The following is a 19,176-nucleotide window of genomic DNA, read 5'->3' on the forward strand; positions in this document are numbered from 1 at the left end:
GCATATCAGCACAGTGACTGGGAATTAAGAAGTGGCTCCTATGGGCACGACGATGCCCTTTGAGACACCAAATCTCTCCCACAGCTAACTGATAGTGCAAACTGGGGTCACAGGTTAGCTGGGTCTTATTAAAGTTGTGCCAAAGGCAATAACAGGAGTCGTAACGCCTGATAGGTCTCTCTCTGGTGAAGCCTGGGTTTCCATGATAACAGCTTAAGACTACAAAGCAGCAGCTTAGTTACTTGGGGCTTGAGGTTTGTGGGAATTGTGGGATCTTTGCCATTCTTCTGTATTGCTGTGACGTCTGCTTTTAACAGTTTGACACCGTGAATCTGAATGAAGATAGTCTGACACATTTAAAGACACGTAATTTATTACCTGTTATGAAAGCGATTGCCTAAATGTTTGCAGTTCATTAGCGTTCCATGCGAATGTTGTTTTTTTTTTACCTCACGGCACAATAAATACAATTAATTTGAACTGCTGTTGTGCACCACGAGTGATTTAATTAGCAATGTCTTCATTATAGCGGGTCTCTGCCTTCTCACTGCACAAACTTCATCTCTTTTATGTTTCTCCGGTTTTCTTTGGGATAAGCTTTCGGCTGTTAATGCACTCTGCTAGTTCATAATCAGGTTGTGAGGCACCGAAACACAAAGCTGGAGACTTTCTCTCCAATTAGCAAAGACAAATATCAGTGTTCTGCAGGTTTTGGTTGTTACATTCATATTCACGAGAGCTTCCTTCTTGTTCTTTTCTTGACATTTCCAGACAAAAGTTACTGGAATAAGAGGTTAATGTGCAAAAGGTGATCACCACTGCTGTCTGACTGGAGATCTGACCACCATCGCTCTCAGCTGTTACTGAAGCCGACCCTTGGAGAAGTTAGCTGCAGCCCAGATTAATGGTTTGATTGATGGCATCACTTTCATGGCTCCTGGGGGAGCGCTAACACAGACAACTGACCTGTTGCCTTTGCTGATGGATCCCCTCTGCTGATTGGCAGGTGTCTGTGACTGATATGCTTAGACATGTGATCCTTGCATTAACCCCGAGCCGCCACCTTCGTCCTCCTCTTCCTCCTCCTCCCTCTGAGTTCGGGGATGTTTAGGTTGATATTGAGCTGCCAGCGGAGTGGCAGCTGGTCCTGACATGCTCACTTCACATCTGGTCTCTGGAGATCGCGGCCCAGACAGCCGCTCGTAATTAAAAGTGCATAAAAGACAGATCAAGCTCTTTGCTTCTCTTTCCATGGAAGATGCCAGAAGGCTGAAAGAGAATCCTCCAGATGCCCCAGGCTGCTGACCTCCAGGGAACGGTTCTTAAATTTTTTTTAAGCCTGTGAAAATAAGTTGTTCAGTTTTTACTCTTAATTGCTTCCCTGGACAATAAACAAAGCTGATTTAGTCTTCATTTTAGACAAGTTCACCACAAATCTGATCCTGATTATCATGATTAACCCAGGCATTTTTTGTTTTATCTTCCTCCCCGTATTTTTTTGAATTAACAATTCTGGAAAATCATTGTGAGTATGTGTTGCGCACTGGGAGAGACTTATCCATGATATTACTCTTCTTTATCAAGCATAATAAGACGTGCCATAACCTCATAGATCTAAAGATCTCTCCGGTTTTTCATCTTGCTTTGGTCTTTCCCAAAGAATCGCCTGTAACCAAATTTTACAACTATAACAGAAAATGAGTTTAAAACAAGGTTATCATGTTTTGACATGGCAAAGTCAATGATGCATCTCTGTTTGTGTTAAAAGAAAATGTTTTATGCAGTTAGCAGATTTATGTACACTTGCATTTAAAGTCTAGATAGTGCTTTGGACTCATGGCCATAAATCTTTCTCTCAATAGTGGTCAGACATCGCTGAGGATCTTCCTTGAATCTGCTACAGGACCACATTCAGATCAAAGTATGAACTGATTTGTGTTTTCTCTATCCAGCCTGGCTGTACTGCTGATAGAGTCTACATTTCTATCAGAGACTGACAGGCGGCCGCCCGAGAAAGCCTCCACCTAAAAACCAACATCCATGACCTTCATGGTGCCTCTGCATAACTGGGCAGAAACCATTCTCTGCTTCAAAGGATTTTAAAATTGAGGTCTTGAAAGGTGCAACACAACTGACTGAAGTCAAAGAGACCTTAAAATTTCACACAGCAAAATTCTCTCCTTCTAATACTTGAGTCTTCCCTTTGAGGGAGGAAGAGAGAGGACTATACCAGCGTCTGGCTGCTGGAGCTGAAGCCATTCAGCCCTCGACATGCTGCAGTCACACTCTTTCAATCAGCGCAGTCCCTGCAGCCCACACCCATTTACCAGATCTGATGCTAATGTGCGCTCCCACTGCCACATATTCATATTTGGCAGTGCTAATGCTCTAGGCTGCCTATTTCAGACATTACCAAGGGCTGGAAACTGAGGTGTCACTGATGTGGCAGCAGTCCTCAGGCTGTCGGGTCAACTGCTAAACTGGAAAGAGCAATCGCTCTCCGGCTTGGAATTTACATAGACTGCCTTTTTTCTATGGCTGCAAAGCACTGATAGAGAGCTCATGTTCAAATCAATACACATGATCGCTCTGTTAAGTTCAATTGTTCTTCTAGATTAAAAATCACTAGCGTTTTCAAATAAGGCTGAAAAAGATTTTTTTTTTGTAATTTTAAAATGATTTACTTATTATTTATTATATTGATTGTTGTTCCTTCTCTGTGTGTATTGCTGAACGAGTTTACTTTTTCAAGACTCTTGAAATAACTCAGAAACATCAGCTCTTTTATGCTGTCTTGACAATTTGGAGACAATTTGGTGTCTTTTTTATTCTTCTTTGAGTTAGCTGCTAACTCCCGATTTTTAAAAAATGCTCCTCGTGGGTTGGTTCATTCCTTTTATGCAGACCCTGGCATGGTGGTGTTCATCACTGCTGCCAGCTCGAGAAACCAGCAGTTCGTTTGTTCAGTTTGATTACATAAAGTGCTGCTTTACAGGGCTTTAACTACAATGAAGATTTTCAGGAAGGAACCACGATTTAGATTCGCCACCCTACATTTGTGGGGTTGCCACTCTTGCCTCTCTGCACCCGCTGGCCACTCTCCATGGCGCGGGGCAGCAGAGTGGAAACAGCAATCCTGGCACTGCCATTCTGCTCCAAGCGTCCACTCATCATACGGAACACCAATCTCCACGTTCCATCTGTCGCTCCACATCCATAATCCCCCTCGTGTAACTGATCTAATGACACATCTTTGTGCAGAACAACCACATGACTTTTAATACATGCGAGTCCCGTGAACAAAAAAAACCATCATTACAATGCTGTTAGTATTCAGAGTGAACACAAACATGCTTTTTGATCTTCTGCTAGTGGTCAGGGGCATCTCTTTGAAGCTTTTCATTGATTTCTGGTTACTTGTTAAACTACCTGATTTGAGTGTGTGGCACTTTTTTATTCTCTTTATTTGAGTTCAATTATTAAAACTGCATTGTTATGAATGGCATATTCAGTATCAGCTGTACCAACATACATGAAGGGCTGCAGGAAATGCTTACTAGCTTCAGATTTCCCCACTGTGGGACTATTAAAGGTTTATCTTATCTTATTGCGCCACCACTAGCTTATTGTTTCCAATTCCAACACTAAGGCCTCATATCACATTCTGCACACATTTAACCCAGATCACCTGTCAGTCAAATCACATAGTGACGTGCGGTGAGATTCATGGCTGGTGAGGCACTGACTTCATCATAATCAGATGAAGGTGTTTACGAACATACCAATCTACAGCGTAGCTTATTCACCATTTAATAAGAAACATTTTTTTAAGTCTCATACAAACTGTAACACGCAAATAAGCACATTTGATTAAAAAACTTACGTTGTTACCTACATGTTCTTTATATATTATGTTTACTTATAAATGAAGTCCATGCGCAGCTCCTCCTTAACAAAAGCATCGAAAAATTTCAAGTTGAGATATGTAATCCTCCATTTTTATAGTAAGGCAAGTCGAGCGGAAAACACATGAATGGCTGCACTTGATTTGATGACTATAGATTATAGTTTGCTGTCACTTCTTCCACGGCAGAGGAAGAAGAATCTTCGTCTGAATCCCTGGGATCACCAGCGCCCCCTACCATGAGGCACGAGAACTGCGTGCCTCACTTAGTGCCTTTTCCCAGCGGTTTCAGGACCGCTCAACTCAAGAAAGACGTTACATACATACAGTTAACAAAAAAAGCTGTACATTACATACATTAGCTAAATTATGGAAATTTAGTTCATAGAGCAAACGTGTTTGAACATTTTAATAGCGACATATAGAAAGATAGCATTACGGTCTCACTGTATAGCATACCAGCACAGCTAGCCGAGTAATTGCACAATCCATAGTGAGGCTGGGCTGTCTGGTGCCTCACCGCAGATCTCTAATCAGTATTTCAGTGGTAAATGTGAAAATTCAGCAATTTTGAGTAAAAATAATGTAACATTGGTGACTTTAAATGAAAAGTAACTATATAATCCACATCATTGGATTAATATATCCATTTAATTTAGCTTTTCCATTCATTCTTTTCTTTTATGATGGCAGGTGAGGTTGTGCATCACCTGCCTCCCCTGACCGCACGTCGCTGAATCTCATCATAAGTGGTTTTGGAAAGGAGAGCATTTCTGAGTCATTACATTGATGTTTGCAGACAAGTAAATCAAAATGTCATCAAATTCCAGTCTAATTAGACTGGGGGATGATGAAAGATTCTCTGGCTAGTACCTATGCCTGCATATCCTCACATGAATATTTGGCATGTCTCTTGTTTCCGAGCCTCCAAAACCTGTTTTGATATACTTCGTCTTGTCCTCCCTGACTGGCATGTTTGTTCTCCAGGACTGCCGCTTGTCATAATGAGCCAAGGCAAATCACTTCCAACCCAGAGCAGAGATGGTGATTGTATCAAACCGACCCCTAACAAGCTGTCAGCTCACATTTGATAAAGCATGCATCAGCACCACCGTCTTGGCATCTCTTTGGACGGAGTGGACAGATCTTACTCAAGCAAGTGTAACTCATCTCGTTCTCTGTGCATTCCACTCTGTTTTTCTCCATACAGTCTGACTTGTGTTCTACTTAATGATCGTGACACGGTGGTGCAATCTGATGCAAGCAGATGGATTCTACTCGCTCTTTCATGTTGTCAGAATCAAACCTGAGCTGCACGACTATCCGATCATGTTGGTGTTGGGGTGATGGATGAGTTGTGGTACCACAGTTTCTCGCATTACATCAGCTCCAGTGCTGCGAGGTCTTCAGTTCCCTGGTTACGACATAGAGGGAGCTCACACGCGTTGTGAGAAGAAAAAAAAAAGGAACCGTGGAAATGCTGAATGAGTGAGATATAGTGTGTGTGTGTGTGTGTGTGTGTGTGTGTGTGTGTGTGTGTGTGCGTGTGTGTGAGAGAGACGGAGAGAGAGAGAGAAGAGAGAGATGCGGTGGACAAAATTACATCGTAGGGAACAATAATGTGACACAACCCGAACAGCTAAAATGTTCCTTTACTTTGGTCGGAGTTAGTGGGAACGTGGGGACCCAACGCGTGGCCCCGACGCGGCGTGACAACTTGGGAGAAGAAGGGGGAGGAACTCACATTACTATTTTTAAATGGGTATAGTGAGATTTTTGGGGGGTGTGGACGGCAGAGGAGCGCATTGAGCGCGTCGGCTCTTGGCTGCTGCTCCGGTCCAGTGATGTGCCGGCTGGAACAAGCGGATTACGCGTAGATTGAGCGGCTGGACTCGGTGCCGTGCGTTTGCAGCCAGTCGTCATCAGAGGTGGACTTTCTTTTCCTTTTTTTGATCCCGTTTGTCTTTATTTTGGATTAATTTCTCCAAACGCGCTGTCATCTGGCGGTACAAAGGAGACGGCAGGAAGGAGGATACGCCGGGGAAACCTATTTTGAAAACGCAGCAGTGTTGTGCGTAACGGACAAAAATCCGGTTATGTAGCTATTTAAATGAAAGTAGTTTGAGGCAACTGCTTTACTTATTTGTTAAAGGAAGTCTAATTATTGGAGCTGAATGCGCATGGTAAACCACTACGGGAAGGGAAATCTGATGTTTTGGATGACACTTAGGAATAAAATTTTTGTGAAAGTAAAACTTGAAAGATCAGTTTTATTCATACGGACAGGTGTCATAACGACTGTCAGCCTGAGCCTTTCAGTCAGCGCGTTTCTGTTTTTATCTTAAGACACCGCGGATTCCAAAAAAAAAAAAAAAAAAAAAAAGGTTGGGGATCGAGTGTTAACCAAACCTTTGTAATGGATAATCCAGTAATCTTTTATCTTGGCATGAGCACACATTTTTATTAACAAGCCTGGGATGCGTTTGAAACGCCAAATGGGAAAGTAAGCATCACTTCAGCGTCTGAGTTGTAGCCGATCTGGCAGCGGCCAAAATGACAAGCAACGGACCTGTCATCGTCTACGAGTGGCTCAAGACCCTCCAGCTGGCCCAGTACGTCGAGTCTTTTGTGGATAATGGATACGACGATCTTGAGGTTTGCAAGCAAATAGGAGACCCCGATCTGGATGCCATCGGAGTTTACGTCCCGCACCACAGGCAGAGGATTCACGACGCGGTGAGGAGGCTGAAAGAGGAAGCCCAAGAGACGGCCAGTGGACTGTACTTCACCTTGGAGCCGATGCCACCCGCAGCCGATATCTATACCAGTCACATGGTGGACCAGTATGAGTCCAAATTAAGGGGATCCAAGTCCTGGACCGAACATAACAGTGACCGAGTTGGGCGCAATTGTGGGTACAGGGGTGCGCAGAAGAACCTGACGCTGGGCAACAGGAGGGAGATGGTGATTTTCCCTAAACTGAAGCTGAAGATCATGATCAGGGATAAGCTCATCAGAGACGGCATCAACCTCGCCAAGTCCCCCTACTCTAATAAGGTAAGAAGAACCTGGGTGCCGGGCCACCACTTGCCAGATGGTACACCTGAAAACCGCTGGAGGCCAATAGTGCGTCACATCCAACACTTATATACTACCAAAGGATCATTTATGAAGCATTTTAGTCATTACACACAACATAAATAATAAATAAATAATTTTAAATGACATGAAGGTGAAAAGTGACACCTGGTTTGAGGGTTTGTTTCAAGCATTACCGTCCAGACAAGTCATTGATTTTGGAGAAAATGTAATTATTCAAATAAAACCCACAGAACTATTAGTTTGGAGTGATTGTTCATGCAATGCTCCAGAGGTTCTACATGAAAGAGACTGACTCTTTCTAGGAAAGAGTCTATTAGTGCTCAGCATCATTATAGTAAGAAGCTAATAGGTAAAGCCAGCATGGCGCTTTAACACTTTTAAGGCCCTGCTGCCCTGCTGTCGCTGTCATTGTGAATGAATGAAATGAAGTAGCTGCAGATCACAAGGGCAGACGGACTGATTCAGAGGAGCTTTCACTCTGTGTGATCTTCCTGCAGGGGGAAAAAGATTTACTCCCTGATTATTAATCTGCTCTGACCTCACCTGTCCATTGACTTGCCTCGGCATTTAGTGTGGGTAGATCAACCAGGCCCACGAGCACAGGAGGCCCAGCTCTCGGTTGTGATGAATGGCCGGTGGGCTGTGGATGACGGTAAATGTAGAGCGCCCGGCTGCAGGCTGTTGTAGTCCTGTGAGGAGTCAGGCCAAGAGGGCTTGTTCATTCAGAGGATAGTTCTTCTGAAGTGTCTGAATCACATACCTGAGCAGCTCTGGCTCCGCTGAAGAACTACTGTTTACATAGAGGCAGGCTGCCATGTCTGCAGGACATCGAAGAGTCATAGAGCTCAGGCTCTGTGTTTGCTCGGGGAGGCCTTCGGCAGCTTGTAGATTTGTTAAACATAGCATGAGCCTTTTCAATAGAAAGAGAGGGTTTGCTAGCCAGCACAGACCAAACCAGCATGAGGTTTGGAGGATTGTTTTTGAACATTTTGGCTTTTTGTCTTTATTCTGTGATAGCCATATGTTTGACCTGATTTCCTCTGGAATTACTGACTTAGAAATTAAGTCCCGCACTCCTCCACAGTTTTTACCCTCTCACGGAAATATTTCATGGTTCCCACGAACTTGCTCACTTGATTCGACTAATCCACAACAGATTGATTGGCTTCTTTTCAGTACTGAATGAATTGGGTAGCAACAGCACTGGTTTAGTGAAAAGCTGATGTATATTTTTTTTCCAACAAAAATGGGGGAGTGAGAGATCAAACTAATAGAATTCTAGTAGATTTCAATTTATTCTGCTGGAAACTAATCCTTAAAATATGGTGTTCATATCACAATAATAATTCATGACTACATCTTCCTTTCTCTATGTCATCATTTATTTCGTATGACTCAGACCTTGAAATTAAGCTATCCCTTTCAATCTGACAACCAGCTCAGACTCTAAGTTGGCACATTTTCCAAACTCTTTTTGTCTGTCTGTGTATTTCTGCCACTTTGGCTAACTGTGAATCACTCAGAGATTTACTGTAGGATTTCTGGGGATTATCTGTCAAACCGGGACTGAAACAAAAAAGTTGGTTCCAGAGGGTTAAACTATCTCTTGCTTTCAAGGCTGTATTTATTTAGAGCCAGAGCTCTGGCATTGAGGCTTTGGATGGGGGATGAGCAGGTCAAGGGCTTTCTGTCTGTCTCGTGTTTGTGTGAGTGTGAATGTGAACCCTGTAGTTTGGAACTGGCCCCAGCCCAGTGCTTTTCTACCCAAGAGGAGTGAGAGTGGTGTAAGAGATGGAGCTGTGACAGCTGATGGAGGTCTGACTAACTGGGCATTGATTGGTCGGTAGATATCTCCTCTTTCTCTGCCTTTGTGATGAGACATCAACCCCAGCAGAGACTGAGCCCGGAGAGGCAGAGTCAGGGCAATTACAGGACACACAATGGTGGTCTCAAGGGATGGTAATTGTATAGTTTAACCAATATCTGCTTCCACATTTAAACTGTCTTCTGTGCTCTCAATATGTCAAGATTCCTTGGACTGACAGCCCTCTGCACTACTTTGCTTTATCTTTATCTACGTAGTTAACATAAGCATTGAGATTCTCATTACTCTCATCAACAAGTTAAGTGAAAGGGCCCTGCTGTGTGTAATAAATACCAATGATCCTTATCACGGCTACAGAGACCCCTTGTCTGAGAGACCATTATTTGTTATGATACAAACAAATGTATTAGTTCTGCACATTCCTTCATATCCCATCAGGGAACAATATAAGCTGAGAAAGCAGCGCTGCCACTTGAACACAATGCAGTTGTAGAGGTAATGTTCATTGTTTTTGTTGATTTATGATTGAGCTTCGTTGTTTGCTGTAAATGGTGCTTAGAAGCTGCTTGTATTATCTGCTCGCTGGCTTTTGTAACCCCGAAGCATAATTCTTATGTATGTATGTGAACTATAATAATGGTGTGAGAGTGAAGAATATTATAGGTATTATAATATTCATTCTGATTGTGTGTGTCTGATGGCATTTCAAGGCTTTTTTTGAGCAATGTGCGGGTGTAAAATCACACATTGATTTGTCACCTACAAGAATGGGCAATGACTGTTCCTGTCTTTACCTATTGTAAATTGTCTGTAAATAGCAGAAACATCTCAGGCACCCTATGTTTATATGCACATGTATAGTTATTTATTAAATCATTTATTTATTTGTGCACCTATGCGACTACTACTTCTGATCTAAATTTCAATCTAACATGATGTCAAACTTGTGAAAGCAACATTTTATACATTTTTTGTTTATGTTTTTTAAGGATGATTTGCTGTAAGACAAACCCTACCCTGGGGGAGACTCAAATGTAAGCTGTCTTTCTAAATATAGTAGTCATGAAGATGCAAAATATCCATTCCTTCTTGTCGTTATTCTGTTTTTTACATCCACACATTCATCCAGTTCTGCTCCAGTGATTTGTAAGGATTAAAACTTTTGTTGCCATCCAGAGACCTGCAAACAGCAGACAGTGCTAACAGCGCCTCATTGTTACTGCTGCACTTCAGGAGGAAGTCGAAGCTAAACATGAGGAGATTCTCCATTGTTTATGTGGAGGCTGATGGAGCCACATGTCCTTTCACTGCTGGTCTGTTTTGTGTTCCCAATTTCCTTCCATTGAAACAGTTTGTGAAGGCAAGTGTGCCGATGGGTCAGTCATAAAAACCAGTGTGTCATCCGCAGGGAGTGCTGGTCGTAAATAGATGGGCACATTGTTTTTCCTGTCTAAACAATGTCTGTATGGGGCCTGGATATGGGAATCACTCTCTCCACCCCCACTTTGTCTGTTAGATGTTCAAGGCCTTTCCTAAATTCCCATGGAACAGCTGATCAAACGTAGTGGATGAGAATCATGAGAGGCCTCCCTCTTAATCGGGCTTGAGAATGTAAGAAATGTAGCAGCATTGGGGGATGTTGCTCAGAATGGGGGGTGGGTCGCAAAAGAAATGGCAGCTTTTAATTGATGTTGTTATTGGTTTTCAATAATAAGAATAGGGGAAGTTCATAGCTTGACATGCAAAACACTTACCTCACTTCCTGTTTCAGCGCTTTCATCTTGATTAATTTAGCAATGTGCCTTCCAAACAGGAAATTAGGTTTTGTAAAGATGACGATCTGCTGGCCTGTTGTGTTTGACCGAGGCTTTCTGGATGGATGGATAAGTACCAAAGCCTGGTGTGAGAAATAATTTGAATGGTTTCTCTTTTAATATATATCTAGCGCAAAAATGATCACGTCGAAATCAAAGTTTTTGTATCATTTTTCACTGCACTGCCTCCAAAACCTGCTCCTTTTCGCGGCATAACTTAGGAGTGCATGGAAGTTCAGGATAAATGGAATTTGATTTGGAAAAGGTTTTCATTCCATTCTTGTTCTTTCCAGCAATACACACACACACACACACACACACACACACACACACACACACACACACACACACACACACACACACACACACACACACACACACACACACACACACACACACAATGAGATGAGATTGTTGTGATATGAATATTGCTAGAATAGAAAGCAATATTTGTGATTTTATGATTAAACCAAAAGCTTTGTTGTCTCCACAGTAGAGAATGTTTTTCATGAGCTTCTCATTTATTTAATTCATTCTATGCTTTTCAGTTGAAATCCAGCATTGTCCCGTGCTGCAGGCCTGGCGTTTTGCCATATGGAGGCAGAGAGACTTCACAACAGCCCCAGAGTTTTCCATGTGTCTTCCTGATTGCTGCATTTGCTTAGTCTTTATTATGGGCGCCTTGCAGGCATTGTCAACCCAGGACTCATTAATGGGAAGTCATAAAGGAGTCAAGGACCAGCCTCTATTGTCCTGAAAGGCCAGAGAAAGTCAATTAGTAAAGTGAGCTCCTGTTTACATCATAGTCATGTGGGGTCACATTGAGTACTATAAAGGATAGATCGCCCTCCCGTCAGATCGAAAAAGTGTCTCTTTCCATAACCAGCCCCCACTGAGGGCTTTTTCAAACCTTTTTTGCTAAGCATATAGTAGCAGTACCCCTATTTGGCTCTCTGGAGAGCAGCTGGGAAAGTTGAGGGCTGATGGCTATCACAATGACCTTTGACCTCACTGCTTTTAGCCTGTTGAGCTAAAGCACAATGCTTTACGGGCCAATTCGAGATACTGAAAAGGACCACACACTTTTCTGGTTCCCAGTGGATACCGCATTTAATCAATGTCAAAGTCAATTTTTCACATTGGATATAGTGTATGGTCTCGAGTGCATATGAATGATAGATTTCACATGTGTAAGGAATAGTGTGTGCAATAATTCACAAGACAATTTGTACGTCTGTGCTCCTGGTAGTCCAAAAACAATAAAAGCATAAAACAGTGTAAAAGGAGCTAGTGTCTATTCCTCAAAGTGCTATCACCGTAAAGACATCCATTCACTAGATGTCTCTCATCTTTTTGGAATACAGTGAGGGAGGGGTTTTCCATCTGTCTCTTCCAAAAAAAAATCTTGACCACCTCTTTCTTGGGATCATGTGTAAATCTTGGAAAAGCAAGATGTGCTTTATTTGCTGCTGAATCTGTTTCACTGTGGTAGAGAGGCCCACTGCTGCTCTGCTGTTTCTGACATTATCAACCTGCTTCCCGACCTCTCTTTTCCCCTGAACTCCTAGAACCGAACTTTCAAAAAGATGGTATTCCACAGGACTTGAATTTTCTCCATTAAAAGTCTTGAAAATCCCATCACTTGTATTTCACACTGAAGTCGAAGCTGCACTGAGATGGATATATATAGGATTATACCTAAACGAATCAGGAAAGAGCTTCCAGGCTATGTCAAAACAAAAGTAACGATTCTTTACTAGCACATCTAGTAAACAAGAAAAGAAAAAATGGGAACTCTTGCGAGGGTGTAAAATGAGTGCAAATCTATTACAGTTTTTGTGGTAATAAGGAAAACTCTTGTGGTACAGTACACCCAATGGTGTTGCTGTGACATTTGCAATTTACTTGAGGTAGCCTTGTGCCATTGGGTTACAGTGACAATGACATTGGTGGAGGTGTGAGCTCAGGAGTTTTGCAGAAGGTTCAATGTGAAATGTTCAAGAAATGGAATATATATATATATATATATATATATATATATATATATATATATATATATATATCCTGCAGACAGCATGGCTAATCATCGAACCTCCAACTCTCATTGGCGGTGACAAAAATGTTGCAGTGGTGTAGATGTCACATGCCCGTAATGGTATAGATGTCTCTCCCATCAGTCTTTTGAGATATAGATATTATATTTAAACAACATATGTGAGCTACATATGTATGTCTGTTTAAAGTTATGCAGCCTTGGCAACAGCTTAAAATAAAGCATATCGAGCAGCAAGTGCAGTCATTTCATTTTCCACAGTGTGTGGGGAACAGGTCCTGATGACAAATTCATGACAGATACATTATCAGAGCTATTCTGGTCCAAGGCCTCAGTAGCTTCCAGACAACTGGTCTACATGAAGGCATATATCTCCATCAGGATTTACAATATCAATACTAAAGTGTGTATATATGTTATTATATTTTTAAAGTCATTCTCTGCAATCGGTGAGTATGCACTTTACAATTCAGTATTTTCAATAGTGTTTGGCGTAACTGGTGTTTTTAGTTGCAAGCTGAAATTGCCAGAGAAGTGATGTGCAAATTTGCACAATTACACCTTTAGTTGGCTAATTAAAAGAAACGTCAGTAAGTTTATTGAGATAAATTACAGGTAATCATAGTTCAACTTATGTTTATATTTAACGCATCAGCTCACGTAACTGCAAAAACAAAACCAGAAAACATTCCAACCATCTTCTTTTCTATTCCAAACCTGTGTGCTGGAACCTCCTTCTGTGATAACTGCAGCCTGTGTAGTTACAGCACATGTACACAGTGAGGTCCCTGCAGTCCTCATTGAGCAGTCGAGATGTTGGAAAATGAAGATATCAAGTGCCTCAACAGGATGGAGAGTGACAAGAGAACAGTCCTGAGCATCTGTCTGTGTCAGTTTCCACAGTGCTAACACACTGCAAGCAGCACATCCGCACATTTTTTCACAACTCTGTCACACACACATTATTATACTTGCAGTGATTAGATAGATAGATAGATAGATAGATAGATAGATAGATAGATAGATAGATAGATAGATAGATAGATAGATAGATAGATAGATAGATAGATAGATAGATAGATAGATAGATAGATAGATAGATAGATAGATAGATAGATAGATAGATTTATTCTTTAAATTGTACATATCCACTGCTCAGGCATTACATACCGAATAAATACTGGATCCAAGAGAAAAAGAAACACTGACATGACAGGATATACCACATACACTACACTAACAGACACATGCAGCACTAACAGGATTTACGTATATACTAAACTATAACTAAAATATAAACAGTATAAAATGAAAATATAAACAGTATAAAATGAAAATATAAACAGTATAAAATTGAAATATAAACAGTACAAAATTAAAATATAAACAGTATAAAATTAAATTAAATCCATTCAACCGCATGTTGACCTCGCCACCTCCCCCCGCTCCTCCTGAGAGAGTCATTGTACCCCCTGATGGCACGGGGCACGAAGGAGGACCTCAGCTTCTCTGTGGAGGCGCTGTGTGACAGCAGTCTGCCGCTGAAGGTGCCTCTCTGCTGGGAGAAGGTGGTGTGCAGGGGGTGGCTGGTGTTGTTCATGATAGCCTTAACTTTACACATGGTCCGGCTCTCCAGAAGCGTATCCACAGAGTCCAGGTTCAGCCCGACCACTGAGCCCATTCTGCGGATGAGTCTGATCAGACTGTCCATATCTCTTTTCTGGCCCCCCCACCCCAACACACAATGGCGTATGACAGCACACTGGAGACTACGGACTGATAGAACATGAGAAGGAGCTTAGGATAGATGTTGAAGGAGGCCAGCCTCCTCAGGAAGTACATCCTGCTCTGCTCCTTCTTGTACACACAGTCCGAGTTGAGTGACCAGTCCAATCTGCTGTCTATCTGCAGTCCCAGGTACTTATAGTTTTCTACCACCTCCACCTCACTGCCCTCGATGATCACTGGCTGTGGAGAGGGAGGTGCCCGCCGGAAATCCAGCACCATCTCCTTGGTCTTGGAGACGTTGAGCCGGAGCTGGTTCTGCTGGCACTACTCTACGAAGTCAACCACCAATGTCTTGTAGCCCCCTCATCACCCTCCTGGATACATGCCACTATCGCAGTGTCATCGGAGTACTTCTGTATGTGGAATGTATCCGAGCTGTGCTTTAAGTCCAATGTGTAGAGGGTGAAGAGAATGGGGGAGAGAACGGTCCCCTGTGGCGCCCCCGTGCTGCTGGTCACCATAGAAAACAAACAGTCCCCCATACGGACGTAATGGGGTCTGTCCGTTAGGTATCCCGTAATCCACCTCACAAGGTAGGGGTCCACAGCCATGGAGGTCAGTTTGTCCTTCAGGAGCCGGGGCTGGAGGGTGTTGAAGGCGCTTGAAAAGTCAAAGAAGAGCACCCTGACGGCACAGCCTCCGGCGTCCAGGCAGGAGAGCACACGGTGGAGGAGGTACATCAACCCCAACCTTGGCCTGATAGGTGAACTGGAGAGGGTCCATAGCACTCTGCACCTGTGGACACATGAGCTCCCTGACCAGTCCCTCTAGGGTCTTCATCACGTGGGATTAAAGAGTGACCGGTCGGTGGTCGTTGAGCTCAGTAGGGCGTCCTTGCTTGGGTACAGGGATGATGCACGAGGTCTTCCACAGTTGACGGGACCCTCTCCATCCGCAGACTGAGGTTAAACAATCACTGCAGGGGGTCCCCCAGTTCTGAAGCACAGGCTCGGAGCAGTCTTGGGGAGACCTTATCTGGTCCAGCCACCTTATAGGGACAAAGCCTCCTTAGCGTTGTCGTCACCAGAGGCCTGTACCATAAAGCTGGATTACGGCTCAGCGAGATAACTTCAGGCTTAACCCTGGCTTTTCGGTACCAGAAAGGTGGCTGACTTTCTATCGGGCCTAACCTGCTCCGGAGCAGGATAAGTTCAAGATAGGAGCTCAGCAGGTATAACAGGCCCACCTACTGACCAATCAGAGCTCAGTGGGTATAACAGCCCCACCTACTGACCAATCAGTTCTCTTGGAAAATGGGCTGTCCGTTTTATGAGAACCAGGTGGATCTTGGTGCACAGCTTGTGCGGAGAGCGCTCAGGCACAAGAGAATATTTAGAGATCGCTGTAATCCGTTGGAATTGCCTGAACAATCACTGTACGAAAGGTACAGGTTTTGGGGAGAGGGGCTACATTACATCTGTCAGCTGCTGGAGCCTTACATCAGTAATGTAACGCACCGTAACCACGCGCTGACAGTCCCGTACACAGTGTGCATTGCACTGAGGTTTTTTGCCACAGTTAATATATTTCTTTGTGATGTTCGTAATTATTATGATGTCCTTAAATCCCTCGTTGGATGGGTTGCAAGCAAGCAACAGATAAAATGCCATTAATCAATTATTTGTTTAAGTAAATCATGGATTGATTCATTCATTCATAGGTACTTTTATGTATACTGTTGGCGATGCCGAAAACCTCTGGAAGAACACAGTATGTAGATCTATTCATAAAGTCGCGGGGGCTACAATCACATGCCATAACGAAAAATGTCGTACACACATACATTTATGGAACACACAATGTTATTGTAGTCAGATATACAAGTGCAGTCATAGTGGGGAAGTAATGTTATAATGGCACTAACTTCCACATTGTAAAAGTCGGGGATTTTTTGTCAGCGATCCTTGCGCCGTTTGGCAGCTGCAACTGTGTTGCTTTTTGCCTGGATTATTGATTTGTATTGCTCGTATTTATTAATTATTATTGTTTGCTCCTCCGTTGTGAAATATGCGGCTCGGGCCGGTTTGTTGCATGTTTGCAATTGGTCGTATGCAGCAACCTCCGCCCTTTTTATGTGAGCGCGCACAGATCTAGAGTGGACAAGCCTGAATTGAATTACTGAGTTGATAGCCGGCTTTATGGTACCGAAAATCCGGAGGGCGGATGTCTCGGTAAGTGAAGCCAGATAAGTAAGAGGAAGCCCGGCTAGGTTCATCAAGCTTTATGGTACAGGCCTCAGGTCTGCAGTGATGACGATCTCAGTCGTGGTGGGAGCAGGAGGACGTGGTGAGGTTGGAAGTACAGTGGTTGAGGTGGGGCCGTAGAGCATCGCAGTTCTTGGAGTGGGCTCGGGAGAAGTGTCAGGGGTGGAAAGAGAGGAAGCACAGGAGGAGGGAGCATCAGTGGAGCGGTCTGCAGGGCCGGGAGAGGCCTGGGACGAGGAGCCGGGAGTGTTGGGGAAGCTGAACCGACTGAAAAAGCTGTTTTGATCATTCGCTCGTTCAGTATTCCCCTCCACAGTGCTGCGCCCTTTCCCGTGTCAGGTGATGGTTCTCATCCCATTCCAGACCTCCTACACCTGGTTGCACCCCAGCTGCTTCTCCAGTTTACCCTGGAATAGGATTATTATAGTAACAGAACTTGTTAGACATACAGGACTGTAGATTCTTGTACTTCCTGTATGGGTGCTCCATGCTTGCTGTCACTCACCTCAGGGATTGTTTTCCTTGCTTATTGCTTATGTAGTCATCTGTGACCAATCCAAGAAGGCTAATTAATCCCCCAATCACACACGCGCACACACACACACACACACACACACACACACACACACACACACACACACACACACACACACACACACACACACACACACACACACACACACACACACACACACACACACACACACACACACACACACATTTGCAGGCTAACTTTATAAGAAAATGTTTCATGCAATACTTTGCTAGCTGACGTGGCAGACACGGAGATATGAATCTTACATGGGACTTCTGCAGAATGTGTATCACCCGTGCTGAAAGGGTCAGGCCATAAGTGAATATGTTTCATCTTTAAAGGTCAATTCATATTTTAATAACCACTTACTGGATTAAATTAAATGTTGTGTCATCTGCGGGGTGCGGCTGCTAATGAAAAATTCTAAAATCAATTAATCTTTTATTCATTTTCTTGTCTACAGGCATCATCTTGATTGCTTTTTTGTTTGACCAGTTCTCAAAGCCCAAAGCTGTTAACCATAAAAATGTTCCTCATTGTTTGATTGGGAAAAAAACAACAACAACAACAACAACTGGAAACTAATAAGTGATGATTTGAACTGTCATTTGATTGTTTGTAAATGTTTAAATAACACTTACTTGGTTTCTTTCTCAATCCTGCTTCCTGATTTGGCCCAGAATTGATGAAATAATCAGATTTCCATCATATTAAAAAATGACCAATACATCTGTCTTCCATGATGCGCTGATGCTTGAAAATAGCCAATAAATCACGGGGATGAAGGCAGAGATATACACTTGCTGTCATTCATCTCCATAGTAACTGCTACTTGACAGTCTTTGGGAGGGCTAAAACATTGCTACCTATAACAGAGCTTAATTATCCCATGTGCTACAGTTTGGCTCGTGTTGGCACATATTATCTTGGATTGTGTTTTAGAGATATAATGTAGGGGTGTAGAGTGATGAGTGAGGCATGATAGCAGTGAGTGTTGCAGAGACAGACAGGCAGAGTATGTATAATTACCTTGTTTGAAACTGCTGCCAGCCTGGTGCACGGAAACCCAGCACAACCAGCTCTCACCCCTCCCCACCCATAATTGGTCCATTTCCAAGGCACAAGGGCAGGGCCGCCGCTGAAAGCTTTGATCATGGAGACCACACCGGTGTCAATATGTCTCTACCTGAGTGCTTTTGTAGTGGCTGTTTCTGGTGGGGGGGATTGAGCCATATTAAACTGACTGTCTGACAGACTGCCTCTCGCTCTGGCCTCCCTGCAGCTCCCGCATACCTGAACGTAAACCCTAATTACCTTGGCAGTCACTACATTCCTGTAACACGCCTATGCAAACACACTCACACACGGACTATGTATGTGCAAATGCTCGCTTACAAAAGCTGCAGTGGCATTTTGTAGGTGTACTTTTGTTTTTATGTGGTTTGCTGCCCGTAATATAAGCAATTACAAAGCTTTTGATGGTTCCAGCACAATCCAGTACAAGTGTAATCTGTGCAGGAAGTTGCGTGTTGTGTGTGTGCATTTGTCTCCACAAGTGTTGGTTAGGGGATTTAAAACTAATACTAACAGAAGGAATATTTTGGTGACGGGTGTTTACATAAGCTAAAGAAAGTACACCTACCTTGATCGTGTAGCTCTCAGATTTAGATTTTTTATCACAATGTCAGAGCAATTATATGGTAACAAACAAAGGCACCGTATATAATAATATGCGTGACAAATGACTTGTCATAACAAATTTTAAATACAGAATTACTCAGACTAAGCTTTAATCTTTTGTGTGGTATTTTCTGTGTGAGGAGGTTTTGCTGACGCTAGCCGTTTTGTCCAATTGGGCTGCGGCCAACCAGTCAAAGTCATCATTAGTGGATCAGTCTAGACATGCTCAGTACGTCAGGCTGGAGTTCATCTCATTAATTGCTGCTTTTTG

The 19,176-nt window shown here is 43.1% G+C and overlaps 1 protein-coding gene across 2 annotated transcripts in view; it reads left to right on the top strand.

Moving 5' to 3' along the window:
• The first annotated feature begins 5,638 nt into the window (after nt 1-5,638).
• The window catches only part of sash1a (SAM and SH3 domain containing 1a), a 149,697-nt gene continuing 136,159 nt past the window's right edge, over nt 5,639-19,176 (top strand). The window contains exon 1 of one of the 2 annotated variants that reach the window (XM_068341934.1): nt 5,639-6,961. In XM_068341934.1, the coding sequence (XP_068198035.1) occupies nt 6,458-6,961 (504 nt within the window). In that variant the 5' untranslated portion in view covers nt 5,639-6,457. The remainder of the gene's footprint in view (nt 6,962-19,176) is intronic. The other variant, XM_068341935.1, reaches the window with a different exon arrangement.

The sequence above is a fragment of the Antennarius striatus genome, chromosome 19, assembly GCF_040054535.1.
Source record: "Antennarius striatus isolate MH-2024 chromosome 19, ASM4005453v1, whole genome shotgun sequence".
In the NCBI taxonomy this organism is placed as follows: Eukaryota; Metazoa; Chordata; class Actinopteri; order Lophiiformes; family Antennariidae; genus Antennarius; species Antennarius striatus.